Below are 22,667 nucleotides of genomic sequence, written 5' to 3' on the forward strand. Positions count from 1 at the left end.
AGCTGGAAGTAATGCCATCTTCCACATGTAGCCAGAAGTCCTGAAAAGAGCCAACCTAGCAAGATATAACACTTACTGATGCAGGGAAAAAATCCATATAATTGCACTGTGCATGATGAATTTGGGCAACGCCCCAGTTGCTGTTGGTGGGTTTGGATCATTTTGTAACTTCCTTAAAAAAAAAAAAAAGCATCTCATGAAAGATGTATCCTGCAGACTTGGTCCTAGTTTGAACATGGATGAAATGAATGTAATATTTTTGGCTTGGAGGAAAATCACCTTTATATCTGCAACTCAGTACGGTTCCATCTGCCTGTAAATAAACGGAAGGAAAACTGAAATGTGGGGAATGAAATGAATATTGAACTAAAGCCAGATTTGTGTTATGAGCATTCCTATTCCACAGAGTGGGAGTACAGGGTATTAGTGAAATAATACAAGTATACAATTTCTGTCTGGATTTCTGGTTTCTCTGATATCAAAAGTGATGACTTCTGAGTTGTTTTCAACACTGCAAAAAAGTACTAAGAGAATTTTACAATGGGGAAAAATGTACTTTGATTAGTGGTGGAGGAAATAGCTCACAAATCTAGGATTAACTCATTTTTTCCTTTGGATTTGCACTTCAGTTTTGCTTCGATAAAGTAACTTTCTCTTAGGCAGGCGATGCACAGCTCTTCTAGTCCATTGTTCCCAGGATTACAGGCTCTCTCTGCTGAGATGTGTAGAATTGCTAAAACTCTCCATGAGACACAGTATAGTACATCTCCTCCTATTGAACTTCATTTACAATCAGAGACCACCCAGGGGAAAATCAGAAGCAAAGGCCATAAACTCCTAGAAGAAGATTTCCGACTGGATATAAGGAAAAACTTCTTCACGGTTTGTGTGACCAGACTCTGGGATAGAGTCCCAGCGAGGGCGGTGCAGGCACCTACCCTGGCAATCTTCAAAAGGAGACTGGACACACACCTTGCTGGGGTTATTTGATCCCAGTTGTCTTTCCTGCCCAGAGCAGGGGGGCTAAACCCGATGATCTCACGAGGTCCCTTCCAGCCCTAAACTTCTGTGAATCTGTGAAAGAAGTTTTTTAACTAATCATCATGTATTTTTTTTCGTTAGGGTGTACCTGGAGATGTGGGTCCACCAGGAAAGGATGGGCAAAAGGGCGAAAAGGTAAGCTTCCTTCCTGTTTGGTACGTGAATGTGTCTGCCTAGGGTTTTTTATGACGTGGAACAGAAACAGTCTGATCTGGATTAATGAATATGTGTTATTTAAGGACACAAGGGACCATTAGAGCGTATCCTTTCACCTCCTGCATAATACAAGATGTAGGACGTTACCTGCTCACCCGTGTATGAGCTGTGTCATGGCAACTTTAGGTGCAGTGATGTCATTGCCTTGAAATCACCTCCATCTGCTAATGATCCTTCTCAGCCATGTGTTGTAGGAAGGATTCTGTCAAGAGTATGGGGTGGGGGGAAGTTACATTTTCCACCTTATCAGTGGAGCAAGACTGAGATGCCTCAAGCCACTTGCAACCTAGTTTTCAGCCCCTGCCCCAAAATAGATGGGCCCTCTAGTGTATCACTAAGCTGGGGAGGGCACGTGTGGTCTATAATGGAAGATCCCTCCTTCTCAGTGTCCTACCAGAGGCTTCGTTTCATCGTACCATCCAACCTTTCCCCCCCCAAATTTAGGGTTTATGCTTTCTTTTAAGAGGAAAATGCCCAGTCTTAAAAGCTAAGATAATTCATCACATTTTGCCGCACAACAAAGCAGGGCTTGCAGTGGCATTGAAAAGCAATCAGTCTGTAAAACCTCCAAGAGCTTCTGATATTTTTATTCCTGGGAGGGATGTGATCCAGAAATGGTCCTTTGCTCATGCTTGACACCTGTTGTAATTTCTTCTACAGGGTGAGCCAGGGAGAGATGGAAAAGCAGGAGGACCTGGGCCTGCTGGTGAGCCTGGCCCTGCTGGAGTACCTGGCTTACCTGGCAAGGGTAAAGATGGAGACCGGGTAAGTCCTCTCGCCACCCTCTGCACCCAACGAGGGCTACTCATTCTGTGGCTCAATAGAAATGGCCCGGTCAGAGGCAGCTTGTACTATTCAATCACATAAAATCACAGAGGAAAGACTGCCCTTCACATGGCTGCCACCAATGGCACCTACAGCGAGCTGTCTTACTCCTGACACCCCCATGCATTCTTCATTATGGCTGTATATTCCCAGCCCCACGCCCCCCCCCCCCCCCACCTCTCCTCTGGAAAAGCAAACACTAGCGGATGAACTTCACGGTATGATGCCACATCGGGATCCCACGCAGCATCCAAGTTTGTGCTGTCTATCTTTGCATCACCCTTGTAGCCAGTGTCCCAAGTTCTTCATGCAGGAAAGCCTACAGATGCACCTGAGGGAACTGATGGCTGCATCACATTAGGCATCCCCAGTTAGTGAGTGCTTGAAAATATAGACCTTGGTGACTAATTTATGAATAAAAAAAAACAGGTCCCTCTTGGAAACTCCCTGAAAGCATTTAATCCCCGTCAAGCTAAGAGAATGACACGCAGCCCCCGGGAGTTTTGGCTTGATGACAGGGCAACGCTGCTTTTGTTGGCAGGCGTGCTTTTGTTTTGAGGTGTTGAAGGTCCTTCTTCTTCAGCACGGTGCTGACTAATACCTCTTCTGGCTGTGGCCCTTCTAGGGTGACCGAGGCCTGCCTGGACTGCCGGGACTCATTGGTCACAAGGTAAGTGTGAGGCTCTCACCGCTGCTGTTCAATCAGGCCCACTTTTCACCTTGTTAATGGAGCTGTTGAGTCACCTCTTCTGTGAAAGTTCCCTTTTATTTCTTCCTGGAAATATATTCTGTAAAACTTTCCCCCAGAAATGGGATCCTTGTTTTTTCAGTGGAGGAAGTATCTACCATGTCATAATTAACTGGCCTTTTGCCAATGTACATGTTTGGACATTACGTGACTGCTCATTTTCCAGCATTTATCCGTATAATAAACCTGTAACTAAGCTTGTGGGCTAAGTCCTACATGTGCATGGAAAGAAGCCTTCAGCTGGCACCTTGATGCATGTTCCCACCTAGCTATTGCGTTGAAGCTGTGCAATGAAAAAAACCCATCCTCACAGTTACAAGGCAAAATGCACTTTGAACTCCCTTCCCATCTTCTCGTGGATGGTTGTTGGTGGAAGACATCACTGCTTTCAACTCTCTCCTGCTGGGTTTTCTATTCTCATGTTGAATGTCTGGATTTCAGCCCCCTTTTCCTGATTCTGTAAACACGAGAGGCTCAACTATATTTGGGCACCTGAAAAAAATATCCCTTTGTAAGCCTATCACTGGCAGCAGGTTCATGTGGTTCAGCTTCTTCAGAGCTTGTGCAACAAAAGCAAACGGAGAATAAGTTTAAAACAAAAAGGCAGCTTACACATCCAGGCTTACCCCTACCTTATCCTTGTCTGAGCCCAGGGACCACTGACTAGGGTGGAAGACTCCTCTGCCATTCTTAAAGAGTCTCTGTCTGCAACCCAGCCTTTTGCTCCCTAAAAATTGATTGACCCTATTGTGCTGCTGTTGAAATTGTAGTCTTGAGACTCAGTATTAAGTTAGAGAGCTAGTGCATACACTTTATTATAACACATTCCTTTTTACCCAAAGTCTACAAGGAATGAATACCGGTCTAGGATCACCTGGGTCGTGTTCAGAGCACATGACAGATGCTGCAGCAGTTCTGTAGTGGGATTAATCAAGTCATGAGCAGGAACTGTAGAAAAGCAGGCTCATCCATGAATACTGATGCAGTTTTGTATGGGACCATGAGAATTAATCCATATTCTGGGGTAAACCAAATTGCCTGCTCCCCAGACTGATTTTGTTTTTGCAGCATTTCCTATTGACATGGCTACACTTCACTCTATTTAGTCCTTCACTTTTCAGGAGTCATAGTTACTAACACAAAGAAAGCTATTACCAAAAAAAATAAAAAGAGAGAGAGCGATAAACATCTTTAAAAAACCTAAGTGAATCCCAGGCATCAGACATAGCGTGCCCACTCTATGCCTGAAAGCATCTCTCCCAACTATACAATAAGCACAATAAAAGATAACACCAAAAAACCTTGCTTCTCACAGAGTCTCTGAACCTTTTCAGCTACAACACCACTTCAGCCTAAGTAAAATCTATCATTAAGCATAAACTAATGAAGGTGAAATAATTGTACTTGGGAACTACTCATCAGCTTTTGGTACAAGTGTTTTCTCAAACAAAATATTAGAAGAGGGATCTGTCTATAGGTTGGATCAAATCCAGATAGGATTTGTGTGAATCCTTGGAGTAAATTTTCATTGGCAATTGAAATTGGGACAGAGTGAAAGAAGAAGTGCTGCAAACTGAATTCTGGTAGGCCAGGGTCAAGGGAGAATGATCTTCTACCATGCCCAGAGAAGAAAAGCTGAATATAAATACTGCAAAGAAGCCTACTCAGTGCAAAGCCACCTCTGGTATGAGGCTGTAGCTCCCAATTGCACTCGAGTCCATTTAAAAGCCTTCTTGGATGCTCCTCACTTCAACAAGCAAAACAGAGCTCTTGGATTATTGTAGTTGCAAGCACCTCACCAATATAGTCTGTGCTTCTATCCTACCCTGTTTCTAAACTGTTCATTCAAATGGTGTCAAACCACTATTCAGAATCCCTACAGTACGTATTATTTAAAATCCTAAAGGGAGGGCTCTCAATTGGAGACACAGTCTTTTGAAAGGATTGGCAAAAACTGAATCATTTTAAACTAGAGTGTGAAAAACACTTAATGGGACTTTGTAAAGAAGAATGTTTTAGAGAATAAACAGGCATCAGGCCACGCAAATTTGTAACCCATGAGTCCCTTGAAACTCTTCCCTTTTTTTTTGATCTGCTAATGAATTACTCTGTACTACTAACGCTATACAGTACTTAACAGTCTCTCTAGAAAAGTAGGTGGTAGATCATTGTATGACACAGTGTTTTCCTTTGCATTTCAGAGTGCATAGTAGGCAGTTGGCATTCAATATATGGAGCTGTGTGAAAGCTGCACAGTTGTCCCAAGACCCCTGAGCTTCTTGCATGGTCTCTGTGCATTAAGTCAGCCCTATTAGCAAAACGATGACATTGCTGGAAATGAAATACCAGACACCCCCTATACTAGGTAAACCAAAGTGCTTCTGCACCCTGTGCTCCTGCTTTACCAGCAGGTATGATGTAGGATTGGATCATACAAGTGCTCAGAGACATGGGCTGGAGAGCTTTATGGAGGACAAAGGCAGCTAAAGGATAGGGTAAATCATCGGCGTGCTTTTCCTTGCACAATGTGTCGGGAAGTCTTCCGTGGCTCTGAACTACTGTGGGCTGACTCGGTTCCCTTGCAGCCTCCTAATACGTATTGCAGAGGTTCCTTGCAGAACGTGCAGGTTTTATCAGGGGCGGTTTCTGAGTTGTGAGTTAGTGTTAAACATTGATTGCCTTTCTCAGAAAGCTTATGCAGAAGCTTGCCATTCTTTAACTCCTTTGTCTCTCTCTGTTTCAGGGAGATAGGGGAGCTCCCGGTCTCCCTGGCCAGCCTGGAGACAGAGGTCCGCCTGGAATTGGAGTCGCTGGGCCTCCTGTGAGTAGTAGGCAGAACCTGTTGTCACCTATGACAAGACATGGGCATGCCCATCACCAGCTGCCGACTGAGCATTGCGTGTTGGTTTCTGCTGTGAACTTGGCTCTCTTATTTTATTCACTCAGTTAAGGTGCAAATGGCTGACCGTTACACAAATTGGCATTGCCCAGATGCTTGTGCATCTATCATAAGGAGTTGCTAGGGAGGTTGTTTTTATTTCAGGGAGAATGAAGAGGAAGGAGAGAAGATACCAACACGGTTAAGTTCAGTTACTGCTGCTCATGACATTTATTTGAGCTCTTGATACACTGGCCGGGCTTCAAACCAGAGGCACCTAACCCAAGCATCTTGGGAGACACCTGCGTTTTGGCTTACTTAGCATGTCTCACTGGCTGTTTAAATGTCTGTCTGCATTGTCGTTCAGTAAGGACCACCAATACAAATCCCACGTTTCCACTAGTAGAATTAGACCCTTCTGGCTTTCATAGACATGAGGGGTGGAAGGGACCTTGGAAGATCATCGAGTCCAGCCCCCTGCCCCAGGGGCAGAAAGTCAGCTGGGGTCAAAGGATCCCAGCTAGATAAGACTTCCCATTTCCCTTACGTGCATGTTTTATCTGCTTCACCTAGAAAGCCAAATGCATTTGAAATCAAATATGATTCTTTCTCTGGCTATAGTAAGATTGAAAACATTGAAACAAATGGCTTTCTAAAATGAATGCTTAACAGGTACTACAGTCAAAAGCCTCGATTTGGAAAATACAAATAAGTTTGTTTAAAGACCTGATTTTCAAGACACCTGGGTTCCTTAAAATTGTTGGCTCTTGAATTTTGATTCTTTTAGACTAGGCAGTACCTCTCAGATGAGATTTAGTTGAACTATGTTCAGGCATAATCCTTTGTGCCCACAGCCCCATCTCCTGCCTCTCTTTAAATAGACAACAAAATACTTCTTTGAGGCTACGTTCAAGAGTTTGGGGTTTTGTGGGTTTGGGGCCTGCTGGTGCCAGCTCCTGGGCCTCTTGAGAGTATGGGATTTGAGGGTGCTCTTCCTCTTTATTGTTCATAATCTTGAGCATTCACCTCCCTGGGTATGTAAATGAAATCAGTTTTGATGAGGCAGACCTTATTCTGCAGTAGACCTACTGGAGTGCAGTAACCATCTATTCCCATCCGAGTTCTCAGTCCCTGCCGCACAGTCTCCAGCAGCTATGTCTGTAGGGTGGTAATCTTTGGGCTTGTCTATATTATAAGCCTTCTGCTGGCAAAAGATCAGCTGTGAAACATATAGTCTGACCATTACAAGGTAATAAGCCCTGCAGCGTGGTCCTTCACCAAGCATCACAGGCTGTTCAATGCATGCTGGCTTTTTGCCTAGTGTGCTGACAATGCCTAGTTATTTGCTTCTCCTCTGGCATGGACACAACCCAGTTGTCTCACTTTATAAGCAACTGTACATTTTCTTATACCCAAAGGCTTTCTGGCATGAGCACCTAGACTCTAAAAGTGATGAACATTACACCAGGCTGATGCATTGCAGTGCCTGAATGAGGCTTTTAAAATTAGCATAACAAGTAGAAGCACTGGTTTTTTTGAAAGCCAGAGGAGCATGACTGTTTTTTCTTAATGGTTATAAAGCTCACTACAATGGTAATTGGAAAATTTCCAGCTGGTTCATCATTCAGGTCAGGTTGGTCCATCATCAGAGGCCCCTTTTGGCTTTTAATAAAAATTGTGCATCTGTGAAGATGGGTGACTAGACCAAGTATCCCCATCTCGTCCCTGCTCCGTCCATCATTCAGTCCCTTCTGGGAAACTAGGTTTTTTTTTTTTTCCTTAAACTGGTCAGAAGTGGGTTATTAGCTCACAAAAAGGACTTGAAGTACCAGTGTCATGTATCGGTATATGACTGGGTGGTGTATGGAGATACAGTATGTGGCAACTTTTACTACTTTCCTGACAAGCTTCCCTTTCTGCTCTGGGGAAAGAATACCGACTTGTTTTAAACTATAGCTTTCCACATTTTTTAAAATCTCAAATGACCTGGACAAGCTCAGCAAGTGGGCGGACGAGAATCTGATGGTGTTCAACGCCGATAAATGCAAGGTTCTCCACCTTGGGAAGAAAAACCCGCAGCATCCTTATAGGCTCGGCAGTGCTATGTTGGCTAGCACTATGCAAGAAAGAGACTTGGGAAGAAAAGACCACAAGATGAACATGAGCCTGCAGTGCAATGCTGTGGCTAGTAAAGCGACCAAAACGCTGGCTTGCATCCATAGATGCTTCTCAAGCAAATCCCAGGACGTCATTCTCCCCTTGTACTCGGCCTTAGTGAGGCTGCAGCTGGAGTACTGCGTCCAGTTTAGGGCTCCACAATTCAAAAAGGATGTGGAGAAGCTTGAGAGAGTCCAGAGAAGAGCCACGCGCATGATCAGAGGTCAGGGAAGCAGACCCTACGATGACAGGCTGAGAGCCTGGGGCTCTTTAGCCTGGAAAAGCTCAGGCTCAGGGGTGATCTGATGGCCACCTATAAGTCTATCAGGGGTGACCACCAGTATCTGGGGGAACGTTTGTTCACCAGAGCGCCCCAAGGGATGACGACTAGGTCGAATGGTCATAAACTACTACAAGATCGTTTCAGGCTGGACATAAGGAAGAATTTCTTTACTGTCCGAGCCCCCAAGGTCTGGAATAGCCTGCCACCGGAGGTGGTTCAAGCGCCTACATTGAACACCTTCAAGATGAAACTGGATGCTTATCTTGCTGGGATCCTATGACCCCAGCTGACTTCCTGCCCTTTGGGCAGGGGGCTGGACTCGATGATCTTCCGAGGTCCCTTGCATCCCTAATGTCTATGAAATCTATGAAATATAGTGGTGTGGATTTTATTCCTGCTGTTCTCCAGACAGATTTCAGCTACATTAGGGTTAGGGACAGACATTCAAAAAGCTTGAGCCTGAATAGATACAGTCTTTGCAAGTTAGTCTGATCTGGCTAGGCTGAATTGTTTTGAAACTGGACAGACATTCTGGCACAGAAATTCAGGCACATGCCTTCAGTGGCTCAGGCTAGAAGCCGGGGGGCGCTACAGCAGCCCCCCCTTCCCTTCCAGTGCTGAGCTGAGGGGAGCATGGCCAGGCCAGGACTCTTTCATTAGGGAGATCTGCCTGCACCATCCCAGGCTTTTCCCCGCTTGCTGCTCAAGGGGCAGGTACGTTGCTAGCCCCTAGTCCCGGGCTAGCACTGTGAGGCAAGTGGTGGGGGAGGGTGCAGTGCATGCATCTGTTGATGATATGGAGCTTTTCAATCTCCCTCCTGCTTCATCCTACTGTCTGCAGCAAACTGACAGGTGAGCAAGCCAGGGGGCTGATAACAGGCTTTATCACCCCATTAGCAAAACAATAGCCTCTCTCCATATTACTTCAAACTTCTTAAACAGCTTACTGGCTGACCTGTTGATTAGCTCCAAAAGATCTAAGTGGTCACTGTTTTGTCTGCCTGTCCCAGTGAAATTGGAGAGACACACACACACACAGACACCTCTTGACATTAGCTAGCATACTACATGCTGGCTTTGGTCCCTACTGTGGCAGAGAGGAGGAAGGGACCTCTGCTTAAGCAGCGAGTAGGGAGAAGGGAGCATGGGGAAGCTGGCAGACCCTGTTGTGCCTGCAAGTCTGTGCTGAGCTCCAGCCAGGGAGCAGAGGGGAGGGGCCAGCCGTGCTGTGGAGCAGAAAGCCCCACCCAGCCCAGAGAGCATGCTGGGATGCTGGGGGACTCTGATTTAACTTAAACCAGCAAGGGGTCTTGGACAGACATTGCATAAACCAGTTTGAGCCAAATCAGTTAATTCTGATACTACATTCAACCAGGTTGATCTCAAACTGGTTTCAGCCATTTTCAGATTGGTTTATGTGCACTGAACTTCTGTTCTGTTACAGGTTTAAACCAGTTTCTGGTCGCTGAAACCCATTTACGTGTAATGTCTGTCCCTAGCCTGGGAGACTGAGATCTCTGCAGCTGAGATTTGTAGTGGAGTGACTGATTGGCATCTTCCCAATCATGCTTACATCTGTAGTGAATGAGCTCCCATAGACACAGCAAAGTAACAGTAACAGTATTAGTCAGGTGTATAAATATTGCTAAGAGTGGCAAAATTGGGCCTTTCAGTAGAAGAGTGAGAGGGATGTGTCTACTTTCCTGCGTGTAGTGCTAGGAGCTTGCAACTTCTCGCTTAACTCCCCGATCTGATACTGGCTGCTCCTGTGGCCTTCAGTAAATCTCCTGCTTTGCTGCTTCTGACACGGAGATAAACATTTATTTTTTCTACCCTTCGGAGTAGGAAATCAATAGGTGTAAAGCACTGCATCACATGCTGCGTGTCAACAGCTTGCAAACATCCCAGTCGAGAGAGAAACTATGCATGGAAGGAAAGATTGAATTCTCTCTCTCATGATGGTTTCAAGGTCTCTGCTGAATAGATGTTGGCTCCCCTAATGCAATGAATTTCTCTTGCGGATAATATGGGTGTCATTCTGTATATGAAACAGCTGCTAAAGACACTTCTTCTGAGCTTAAAATCAGCAAGTGTTCTGCACTGACCGGGTTTTAGCTTCGGGCTCTTGTACTGAACGCACTGATACCATTGTCACCTGTTGTTACCGGAAGACCTCTGGACACAACGCTCTGGGCTTTCTTGGTCTCTCTGAGCATCCTCTCCTTAATTTTCTCCCTTTGCAGTCACCTTAACCTGCCTTAGGATGACGTCTTGCGAAGGTGGCCCTATTCCTTCTCCTGCCTCCTCCCTTATATGCGTTTGTGCTTATTAGTCAAATATGATGCCGAGTTCAAGTTCAGCTGTCTTTGTTTTCATCCTGTGTGTTTGTTGTTTGCTTGCAGGGCCCCACGGGACCACCAGGAGACAAAGGGACATTGGTACAGTATACCTTTCTGCCTACACCTATCTTCTATGGAGGGCATTGCTTTGTGGCCCTGGGTGGCATTTTCCATTGTTAAAGTTGTAAAGGCACATTTAGCTTTTCCTTGGGTCTAATAATGATGGCCAGCCCTTTCTGGAAGCTGGGGCCAAGCCACGTGTAAATTCTCTGATGCTACTGAGCAAGTGGTTAGAGATACCATTGAATGACTCAGTTGAGAGAGAAGAGCTACCATGATCAAATGCGCTGAGCTCCTGAACTGGGGACGTTGAGGAGAGATGCCAAGAGAGACCTGTCAGGGCCCCAGCAGGCAGCTCTGGCTGGGAGGGCAGGGTTTTTTTCTGTGTTGGGAGGAAAATGAACTGAGCCCCTGTGGACAGGCAAGAATCTGGATCAGGCCACATCTTTTCAGGCTGTTGAAAAACATCCTACAGGTGGAAGGAGAAAGCTGGATGATTTAAGATGCAATCCAACATAGCACTTGAGCTCAAGCTTAATAGTCAGTGGAGCTGCTCACACACTTAAACATAAGCGTGTTTTTAAGTGCTTTGCTGGCTTTGACAGCTGATGGAAAATGAAGATATGCAGTCTCCTTCCCGTTGTGTCTAGTCCATCACAGTATCTCCCTGATCACCAGTCTGCCACTTGATCAGAATGAAATAAACTGGCTTGAATACATACCAGCTTAAGCAGTCACTGCTGCAAATCCTGAGCACCTCCTCTGCCATTGGCAGAGTGAATCTGGATTTACACAGAGGCAAGTTGTCCTTAAGAGCAGTGGACTGGAAGTCAGGACTTTGGCAGTCTTTTCCCTGCTCTCCTGTGAGACCTGGGGTGCGTTAGTGCCCCTCTTGGTGCCTAATGGCCTGTAATACCCATCCCATGCTGGAGATGCCAGGCTTTATAGATCAAGGGTGGCTAAAAGCATATAACCATTCCAGCTGCAAGCCAAAATTTGGACACAGCCAAGAAATGCAGGGCACAAAATAGAGATACCCAGAATCAGGGTTCTGTAAATAGCGTCTCAGCTCAGATAGTAACTTGTTGTTAAATGACTTTTCTCAGAAATGACATTTAAACAGCCTGATGGCTACATGGGGCTTGGGAGCTGAGGAATGGCCATCCCTTGCTTAAGACACAGAGGCAGCACACAGTTCAAAGTTGGAGCCGTGTTAGCTTAGCAGTTTCTGGGAGCTGATGGGCTGCAGATATCTTCTTGGCAGCAAACAGGAACCTGAAGGCTGCTGGATATGTCATGCTTGATTGGGTTCCTTTATTCTCCTTTTCCTAGGGCTCCCGAGGCTCACCCGGCGTCCCAGGCCCCCAAGGACCACCCGGGCAGGATGTAAGTAAAGAGGATGAGAGAGAAATGGCATGGACCCCAGCTGCCTGTCTCCTGAAAAGCAGCCTGGGGGAGTCTTCATAGCAGAGCGATTAACTAAAGGAAAATATAGGGTGGTTATAAGGAAGCGTGTCTTGGTAGACTTATTTGACTAGTGAATCATCTCTCACAGGAAGGGTCAAAGCCTTTTTAAGCTATTTAAAACAACCTTGGAGACGGCTGTTGGCAATAGACCTTAAGGATCAGTACTGCACTGGGAAGGGGGATTGCCAAAATTACCCAAATCTTCCTGGATCGGTGGTATTTGTGTGAGAAGACAGGTGAAGCCACTAATGGCCACATGGAGGAGTGACTTTTGACTTCTGTTCAGCCTTTTTTTTTTTTACTCCTGCTATTGCTGTAAACCCATTGGGTATTAAAAGAGTTTGAAAGCATAGGGGTTAAAAAAAAAATAAACCTAGGTAATGGGATAAGAATCTGTAGTCCCTGTTTTGACAGCACTTAACGTAATCCAGTCTGGGTGATTTCTGGTTTTACTGCTTTGTTTTTCTTTTCAACTCACCGTTGCCTCTCTCAGCTGTGCTTCACTCCTTTCTCCCCCATTTCCTACCCTTTTTTATTTAAACTACTCTTTCTTTGAATACGTGCCTGCTATGGCTGCATCCTCACATGCAAGCATGTGCAGCTTGTGTTGCCACAAACTTCTTTGTAGCGCATTAAAACATGCCCCAATTTGCAGCGCAGCGGCAAAAGTTGCTCCCAGGATTCCCCAGTAGCAAAAAAACCCAAGGAAAAAAAGCAGCATGATGCATGCTACAATAGCATGTGCTGGAACAAATGGAGGCTTGGTCCTCCAGGGAGATGCTGTGACTGCAAGGCAGTGTCTGCACTCCTCCATTTGGGCTGCGCCAGCGTGCCGGGTGCCAGGAGGAGCTGGGTAAGGGCTGCTTGCCTGAAGCTGTCCCACAACAAAGTACATGTGCAGGGGTGTGCCCTGCAGCACAAAATAGTGGCACAAATTTGTGCCACTACTATCTGTGCCACTGCAGGCGCATGCCCCTGCACATCTGGACGTGGCCTACATGTCCGTTCACAGCATGTGATGAAGTGAGCTGTTGCCTACAAAAGCCCCGATGCACAGTTGGTTTATAAGGTGCAGCTTTACCCTGTCATCTATAATACTTGAAGTGATTCCTAGCTTTTATTTGAGCCATGAAAATATTTTGTGACTTTGGACATCAGAAAATGACGGACCTGATGGAACAAAATCTGGGCCAAATTCACACCCACGAAGGCCAATTCATCAGCTTAGAGAGATGTACTTTCCATCTTGAATAGATCTCAGTTCCTCCTGAGGGCTTTGGAGCAGAGCATCTGATTTTCTTCCCACCGACTCTTGCCGTGTGCTGTCTGGCATGTTGAGAATAGCTTCTGTATATCCATCACCCAGTCACGGGGAGACAAGTGATGTGCCATTCTTCTCCCTACTTCTGACGGAGATTATCTGAGGGCAGGTGGCATTGTCCTTGTGCATGCTTTTTGTGCTCTTTGAACAACGACCACTCCTGTAAGCATTGCTATGCTCCTCCTTGAGCAAAGTACAGGTCTGCCCTTCACTACCCGGTATAACTCCGCTCCTGCTTTCAGAAGCAGCCCCAGCAGCATAAGCCAGCAAGTCCTGGCTAAATGAGAAACGGCAAAATTAGGCAAAAGCTAAAGCACCTTGGGGGAGGATCTCTCATCTTTTACCCTTATGATATTCTACTGTGTCAGGGGAAGCAAAATTAAGAAATCATTTATCATTTTCCCAGCATTTCCTGACTTCCTCCAAAGAATAATTGCAAGGAATTGTAAGGCAAGTCTCTGCTTATCATCTCACCTCCTATGACTTCTCAGGGGGTGAAGTTGCAGTTTCTTGGGAGTTGCAGCTATTCCCATCTGGGATTCTTTATCATGGCTTCACATGCATAAACTTGAGTGAGAAAGAGGCGGCAGAAGGGCTCTTCTCTGCACACCCACATTTATCATGAAAGAAGAGCCATCAACATTTCTTCCCACTTTCTCCATCCCAGCTGAGGCTGGAGGTCACTGGCTAGGAGACCGCAGATAGAGGCAGATGCTTTTCTATAAATCAAACCTCTATGGAGACCTCTATGGAGACCTCTATGGAGAATAGAAAAGGGAAGATGATTTCCACATGGCAGTGCATTGTGCTTTAGAGAGACAGCCAGGCAGGACTGGTGGTCACAGGACCTTCTCTCGGCTTCATGGCTCAGAAGGGGATCTGCTCACTTTGTCGGTCCCTGGGCAGGTTCAGCAGTTTGCTTCCCTGTGGGGCCTGCCAGCTTTGCTGACTGACAGCGGAGTTAGGTAAGGTCCTTCTTGCCCTACCTTCCTCTGAAAGCTGGAGCATTCCCATTTAGATGCTGTACATTCAATGCCCAGGTTAGCAAATGTCCACCCCTGCATTGCACCCATTTTGGTTGTAGAAATGGCCACTTTGCCAAATTTTGCAGACGAGCCAAATGCCAGTGGCATGAAAGCAGCTGAAACAAGATCAGCAGTCTATGCATGATCTATGTACTTCCCTGTTTTCCACCCAGCCCAGAGATAGGCTTTGCCAGGCGGCAGCAGGGGCCACGATGTCAAGAGCTACTGGGTTCTGGTCCTTCTGGAGACCTTTCCCAACCCCTCCTGGGCCTCTGTACATGCCCCTCTTCATTTTCTGTATCTCACTCTGGTCCCTTCTGGGACCTGGCCTCATGCATCATCAGGTTTAACAGTGCTTTGCCAGTCATCCATCTCCATCTCCTTACATCTATGTGATTTTGAGGAGTGGCCATCACAGCATGGCTCGGGGTTGCCCCACTCTTGCACAAGGGTCTGCACCCTTGGCTCCCCTTGCGAGATCATTCATTTGGCTTTATATGTTCCACTTATCATCAGGTAATACTTCATTCATTCCTCAGTGAAGCTATCACAGCTGGGCAAAGCTTTTCCTGTGACACGAAAGCATGATGAGCCAATTTCAGCTAGGGTTACTAGAGCGGTCAGAGCTATACCAGGGGAGAATTTAATTTGATGGGCGGCAAGAAGGAGCGATGGAGAGACTGAGATGCAGATCAACATGTTGCTGATGGTTAGAAGAATGAATAGCTCTCATTGCAATGCTTATGATTGTCCCCAAACTGGCAGGGCTGTGTGACAGCAAGCACAGATGTGTGATAACCTGCGACAGTGGGTGCGCCTGCATGAGTAGTGGAGGAAGACAGAAAGGTTTGTCAGATCATCTCATGGGTTTTTCTTTCTCTTGGCTCTAGGGTTTACCTGGAAATCCAGGGGAACGGGGACCTCCTGGAAAGCCGGTATGTAATTTTGCTTTTATGCGAAACCCCAATCAGTTTGCACTCTGCTTTTCTCCCTTTTATCTCTGCACCTAGCTAGACTGCCTCCCTTACAGCAACAGCTAACTGTAACATCCCTGCTGGGCAAACAGCTGGGGAAGCACTGAAAGTGCAGGTTTATGGTAGGAGCATCCATGATAGAGTGGTTTGGATCACTAGAAAACTAAGTGAGCCAAAGGCAAAAGTCAAAGCCCCTAGTAACAATCTGTTAGCTTTGGGATATAATACACTCCAGCAAAACTCTGTCCTGTATCTGCAGTGCCCTGATACTATGGATTTAATTTCTAATGCAATGGTCCAGGGGTATATTTGACTATCTGAGCAATGGACAGCGTAAAGAAAAACAGGACTGTAGCACAGGGCGTTTTTCTGCAAGTTTACTGGCAGCATCTCCCTTGATAAAATCCCTTGTTTGAAACGGCAGTAAATAATGATCTTTTCTTTTTGCAGGGTACTTCTCCCTTGCTTACTCCTGAAGACATCAACCTCCTAGTCAAGGTAAGGCCTTGATATCAGCTGAGTAGGGAAGGGTTGTTTTATCCGTTAACCTGCAGAGTCTCAGCTCTGCGTGCAAAGAGCATGCCTGAATGTGGTAAGCAGGGAGCAGGTTTGCAGTTTGTGCTCCACCCAACTACCCTGTCCATGTGCAATGGGGGATGTGATACAAGCCGAGGGGGATGACGCTGTGGTGAAACTCATTCCAGCAAGCCCCTGAAGTGCATTGGCTCATTAGGGACTTCACAGGCTGGTGTGTGTTTGAACTGCCCAGGAGCTATTATTTTAACATCTATTGGGCTCTGAACTGGATTGGACATTTCCAAGCAGACTTGTGCAAAGCAAGGCACCCAAGGCTATCTGAAACAGCTAAATAAAGTGGCCTCATTTTTTCAGTGTGCCAGAAAACCCACACCTGGCCCTGGGCTGCGGGTGCTCAGCACTTCTTGAAAATTAAGTCCCTCCGCAGTAAGTGTCTGGATGTGGCCATAAGTGGCTAGTGCTGGACACCCAAGTTTGAAAATGTCAGTGCACATGTTTGTTCCTGCTAAGCCACGTAGATGGCATCAGGGGATGCAATTCAGGATTCGATACTGAGCAGCTACACAATCTTTACAGATTGCCATGGGCACAGTGGAGAAATGTTTAAGCAGTCTCAAGACAAGAAATCTTTATGCGTCAATTAAAAGGCGTAGAAAAATGCCTTGCCTGCTGGCTTCTTTAATTCTGAAAAGGGTGCTTTCACAGTTGCTGCTGTGACGTGAGCCCTGGTTTTCATGCAGCAGCTCTCTTGTCAGCAGATCCCAGGTGTCTTAGCCCAGCATGTGTGGCCTGGCATCTTTCAGTGTTGTAATATTGCCTGAAGACTTCAGCTGAGACTCATGTCATTCTTCTAGATGCTGGACAATTATCACATAGAGACAGATCCTGCCCTATAGGACTTTTCTTCTAAAAAGATGGGTGACAGGAGTAACTGAGCGTCAGCAAGATCTTGCCGAAGGCTATATCATGTTAAGCCATTGGCAGATCCAGAACTATAACCAGTGTCTTCGAGTCCAGTGCTTTTTCTATTGGACTGCCCTGCCTGTCTATAGAGAGGAATCACATCACCCCAGCATTTGTGGGAGTAGATAGAAAGAGCACCTTACAAAACTGATGCTCCAGAGGACATCGGAAGGAGATGGAGTATAATTCCCCCATGCTGGAAGCTGGCCAAGCCACTGGTGCAAATATCTTTTCATGAAACAAATGTGAAGAGAATTTTTAGGACCATGAGTAAGTAGGGTGTCCTTCTCCCTTGAATTGTAAACCACCTTCTACTATGGGTTTAGTGATGAGTAGGAGTACAAGTACCCCCTTCTAAATAACCCACCCTGCTGCCTGCAGTGGTGGACTTTCTCTGTTGACCTGATTCAGCACCGCTTTTGAGAGTGGATGAAACCCTGTTTTGGATCTTCCAGTCAACAAGAAGGCAAAGTCTTCTTTTGTAGCTCTACTTCATGTCTCCTCTGCTTCTGCTGTCTTCTCATACCATACCAGAGGAGATGCACCATGTCTCCTCTGCTTCTCCTGTCTCCTCCTGTCTGCGGTCCCACACTGGATGATCAGCTATGACTTCCCAGCTATGACTATCCCCCCCACACCGGTGCTGTGACATACTTCTGAAAGTGTGACCACCTGGCAGCCCAAAGGTGCAATTGTAGCTCATGCAGCAAATGACCTAAGCTAGTTTGAAGCTACCGTGGGTCCTGATAGTAGTGCAGGTGTGGTAGCAGCAGCTTCTGCATGGCTGTAGGACCTACTGGGACTTGGGACAAATCTTTGATGACCTCCCCATACCAAGTTCTGTGCTTAAATATTTGAGACCTGAGTTAAGGTTAGCTCAGATAGACCTACACCAGCTGCAGTCACACCTTTGGTCTGTAATGCTGACAAAGCCAAGGCCAATGTGGACAAAGACCGCGTGCACACCTGCACGCAGCGCACCCTCCTTCCTTGGTTCATGTTGAATGTCAGGAATGAGCTCAGTCTCCCTGTGCTTCTTTTCTCATCATCCCCTTTTCTCTCCTAGGACGTGTGTACAGACTGCCCACCTGGCCCGCCAGGGCTCGCAGGAATACCAGGCTTCAAGGGTGATAAAGGTCTGCGAGGGCCTCCTGGGAGAGATGGCCTGGATGGGAAAACGGTGAGTCCTGGGGAAAGGCATGTTGTGTGGGCTCATTTCTATAACTGCGTTAACCTTATTTTACCAGAATGTCTTTCTACCTGTTTCCATAGTGACAGCAAGGTCCTGGGTACTTTGTAGGCAGGTCTGAAGCCCAGGGACTGGATTCCAGCTTCTGCTGCTGCCCGTTTACCCTGCTTTGGTAGCACAGACAAGCTACAGGGGACACAGTCTGGAGCAGCACCAAGCTGGGGCATGCAGTTTTACCCTGGCTGTCGATAGCCTGAGTGAGAGGGGCAATGACTGAAAAGCCGTGTCCTTCAAGGATTCAAGGCTTAATGTTATGTGGGGGTCTGCTGCCCTGAGCAGCCTCAAATCCAGGAGCTACAAAGATGGCTCTGCCTCACTCCCTCCTCCTCTGCTGCTCCTCTTACCCATTGAGTAGGGGGTGCCACTACAGCCAGCAGAGGCTTTTCAGTTGTGCCCAGGAAGGAGAGAGGCAGTGTGCCCACACAGGGTGGGATCAGGGAGCAAAAGTGGGATCAGGTAGCAAAAGAGGCTAAGTAGAATGAGTCTTAGCATGACAAAGGGTGGGCAAAGTACTGTCCATGGGCTTACTGGTGACTTACTGTGCCCTTCTGATCTTGCAAGATGAGAATGTGATTAAGTTCTTCTTAACCCAATGCTTGCTTTTTATTGTAGGGGGCTACTGGTCCCAGAGGTCCACCAGGCCCTCCAGGCCCAGATGGTCTAAAGGTTAGTTATGCCCTTTGATCGATATCCCAAAAATCGACTCTGGTTTTCATATAGGTCAAAAGTTGAAGCAACACACAGATGGACTGCATTTTTGTGTGAAGGGGCAAAACTTAAGCGAGACGGACGTGGTGGACTGACTCTGCCAGGGAGTGGGAGCGGGAGTGAGAATTTCATCCCCAGAGGGCAGAACCGCGCAGCCTGTTCCCACAGGGTGTGTCTACACATTCATTAAATGCACTGTAGTTACTGCACATTAAGTTTAGTACTTGCATGACCAAGTACTAAATCAATGCACAGTAACTGGCACAGCTGTACAGCAGTGCTGGCACATGGGCTTTTACAGATGCTAACAGAGTAGTAGCCTAATGCTACCGTGCAGTAGTGTATTAGCACAAGTTTTGCCCGGTACACTACTGCACAGTGTTACTTGGCTACTACACAGTTAGCATTTCATGTAGATGCATCTGCAATGTGGTATCTCACTCACCATTGCCTTGTTTATAGAGAGCCTTTAGGGGATTTAACCCTCGACTCCAAAGTTTATCTCTCTGGATATTTTGCTCAAGCAAAGGCTGTAAGATCAGGGGCTTTCTTTAAATAAGTAAATAGGCATCATTTCTTTAAGTGTGTAAATATCTATTCTTGTCGATGTAGATCCAGCTGTGGTAAGCTTTAGCAATAGAAATCCTGTGCAGTTCCTTCTCCATGTCACCCTGTTTGCTTCAGTGGCTTCTACTTAACTGAAGATTTGGTGTGCCGGAGGCTATATTGAAGATTCACGAATAGCCGCCGCCACTTTATCTAGCACCTAGTATTACCCTGAAAGGATCATTTCAGCTATTTACCATATCTTGACCTCATAATCAGGGGCCACAGACACACACTGAGTCATGATGTCTGAAGGACTCTAGTACTTTTAACATTTTGAGCTCTTGTTTCCTGTAACCCGTGCCATCCGTTTGCTCAGCATGTCAGCGCTCAGTTACAAATGAAACATTTACAACCGCCGAGCGTGAAGCAAAGCAATGGCAGTGGCAATAGAGATAAGAAGTTTCCATCATGATGCACTTATAATTCCCCCTAGACTTACTTGCTTGTACTGCTGTCTTAAGCAGTGTTTGCTATTTTAATTTCTTTGCATTTGCACTTATTACAGTGTACAACAAGCTGCTGTATTGATTCAGCAAATTAATTTTACATCATGCAGTTAAAAGTACAGAAAAAAGCAAGAGAGGAACAGGCGCAGAAGTGCAGCAGATGGAAATGGGAGAAGACTCTGAGATAAAACTCAGAGGATAGTTAGCAACCCAGATAGACACAGGCAATATAGGTAATTGCTGTAAACACTCAGCAGTCTGGAAAATACTCCCTCCTCTACCATTCCCTTATATCTTGCAGCAAGAGGAGAGATTTGAGCAAGAAGGTTAGGCATTTGCTTAAATAGTAGCGTCGGATTTAAATTGTGAACATGAACATGAATAACCCTAATAGTCTAATTTTTATTCAGCTCCTACACATGTACCCTGCAGGTTTCCAAATGAAGTAATGAACCCACATGAATTCATAAAGGAGCCGTGCACTCTAGGGTTTCCCTTGTGTGCTGTGCTCTTCCAAGAGCCCCATGCGCTCTCACCCTGGCATACCAAAAACCAAGCAAGTATCTGGGTACAGTTTTAAGTAAAATTGTACACCCTTTCTCCATCACACTTCCTCTAGCCAGATGCTGCTTCCTGTTCCTCCCAAGAGGAGGAACCATCTCTCTCAAGTGCTACATATTCGATCCCAGGTATCCAGTGACTGCACATTTAGTGAACAATCCTGTATGATCAGGTGACCTGATTCCCTCAGCCAGCAATTTAGTAATAAGCTGTGTTATTGCTGGAGTCTCATGTTGGATCTGCCAGCTTTGATAGTTGCCATAGAACAATGTATTAGAGGCCTTTTCTGTGATGGGGGAAGAGGAGATGCATGAATATGTGCCTGAGAGAGAGAAGACTCCAGTTCACCCAAGCACTTAAAGGTCTGCTTGTCTCTAAGCACTTCTGTAAGTCCATTTTGGAGACAACAAGATAGATAGATCGATCGATTGATTGATCTATATGTGTATATATATGTGTGTGTATATATGTGTGTGTGTGTACATGTTTATTATATATATATATATATATATATATATATATATATGTATGCCTGTGTGTATGTATATATGTATGTATATATGTAAATGCCAAAGTAGGAAATTGGGTGACCATAAGTGATTTTCAAAGGCTTTGTTCATTATCAGGGCACTAAAGGAGACCGTGGAACAACGGGGGAGGCTGGAGAAAAAGGTGAACAGGTAAAAAGAAGTATGTGTTTCTCAAATTAGCATGATGGGAAAGGAAGTATGGATGATATAACCATACTTCTGTCTCTGGCAACACTTAGTCTATCCTCAGCAAGGCAACAGGTGAAGCCACCCAGCACCCCAATCTCCAGGCGGGCTGGGGTCAGATTGAGCCGAGACCATCGTAGTCAGTACCTCCTTCATATAAAAGCGCCCCCACCCCTTTAGCATCTGGGAGCAGCCAGATGAGCTTTATTCAACCAACACCATCACCCCCACCACATTGGGAAGTGTTTTGCTTGGTCACCTCACCCTCTGGAGTTCCCTTCCCCAGGAAATGCACTGATGGAGGATGAGCAACCCTTCCAGCATAGGGAAACCAAAAACATTACCATGCCTTGATGCACCCATGCTGTTTTTATCTCCTTGAAACCCCTTTAAATTGCTCATGCTGCCCATACTGCTCATCTAAAACCAGTGGTAATACATGATACAGATCATAACCAAAATTCAGACCCATGTTGTGGAAGATTTTCTGAGCTTTTGGTTTAAACAGGGCCAGACTTTTTGGCCAGTCAGGGAGGCTTAAACTGATTTAAACCTTTTGCACAGCTCTTGTTTTCTACCCATCCTTCTGCCATGACCTCCCAGTCTGCCTCTCCCAGCCTCCAAGAGAAGATGCCTTAGGAAAAGTCCATCCTCAATATAACTGCTCTCCGTTCTTGACTTGTTGCTAACACTGCAGTAATTGCTCAGTGAATATTTCCCTTTCATACAATTTTGCAACTCATACCAAGCCCGCTGTTACATTTCTTGACACGTTCAGTCCCTGAAGCCTTCATCTATTAAGGTCTTAGACACAGCATAAATGTGCATGCTTGGGACGTCTGTGTTTCAATTTGTAATGCCAGGAGAGCTTATTTCCTGCTTACTTTCCCATTGCACCACTTACTCACCGCGTCCTTGTGACTGTGAGTTATTTACCTGGACCTGAGTTAACTATGAAGAGTACGGTGTCCATCTAAATGTTGTTTTGTGATTCTGCAGGGTCACCATGGAATGCCTGGTTTTTTGGGCCCACCTGGAAACCCAGGCCCACCTGTAAGTGTTCCTCTTCCCTTTTTCCTTATATTGAAAAGCATATTGTCGTGTGTGTTCTCCAGTCTGCAACTACGAGATTTTTAGTAGATATGCAAGATCTACCCTCTGAGCCACTTCGTTCATGTTTTGCATTGGGTTCCTAACGGGCTTCAGAACAGCACAGACTTGTACATGCCTGGTAACTGGTACTTCATATACTGTGCAGCCATTTCTCATCCATTGCTTCCATCACCTTCTTTATCCCAAAAGAAATGGTTATGAAAAAATATGTTCACTGCCTACGCAATGCTGCCCATGCACAGCAGAGCAGGCTGCCAGTTAACAAATGTCAGGGGGTAGATTTTGGCTCTTGGAGTCTTCAGAAGATCTTCAAGTCAGTTTTCACAAACTTTTGTTTTCTGTGGTCTACTTCCCAATGGAGGAATCCTTTTGCGTGCCATCCTAACTTAATCCTAACACTGCTCCTCCCGGGAAAACAAAACAAAACGGTG

General features: G+C 45.9%; 1 protein-coding gene across 1 annotated transcript in view; it reads left to right on the forward strand.

Annotated features, from left to right (window-relative positions):
• LOC132243251 (collagen alpha-1(XXII) chain-like) overlaps positions 1-22,667 on the forward strand; it is an 80,512-nt gene that overhangs the window by 24,721 nt on the left and 33,124 nt on the right. The window contains exons 11-22 of the mRNA XM_059723713.1: positions 1,123-1,176; positions 1,918-2,022; positions 2,708-2,752; positions 5,574-5,651; positions 10,551-10,586; positions 11,880-11,933; positions 15,251-15,295; positions 15,785-15,832; positions 17,901-18,014; positions 18,696-18,749; positions 21,034-21,087; positions 22,123-22,176. Of these exons, the coding sequence (XP_059579696.1) occupies positions 1,123-1,176; positions 1,918-2,022; positions 2,708-2,752; positions 5,574-5,651; positions 10,551-10,586; positions 11,880-11,933; positions 15,251-15,295; positions 15,785-15,832; positions 17,901-18,014; positions 18,696-18,749; positions 21,034-21,087; positions 22,123-22,176 (741 nt within the window). The remainder of the gene's footprint in view (positions 1-1,122; positions 1,177-1,917; positions 2,023-2,707; positions 2,753-5,573; positions 5,652-10,550; positions 10,587-11,879; positions 11,934-15,250; positions 15,296-15,784; positions 15,833-17,900; positions 18,015-18,695; positions 18,750-21,033; positions 21,088-22,122; positions 22,177-22,667) is intronic.

Source organism: Alligator mississippiensis, chromosome 3 (assembly GCF_030867095.1).
Source record: "Alligator mississippiensis isolate rAllMis1 chromosome 3, rAllMis1, whole genome shotgun sequence".
NCBI classification, from domain to species: Eukaryota; Metazoa; Chordata; order Crocodylia; family Alligatoridae; genus Alligator; species Alligator mississippiensis.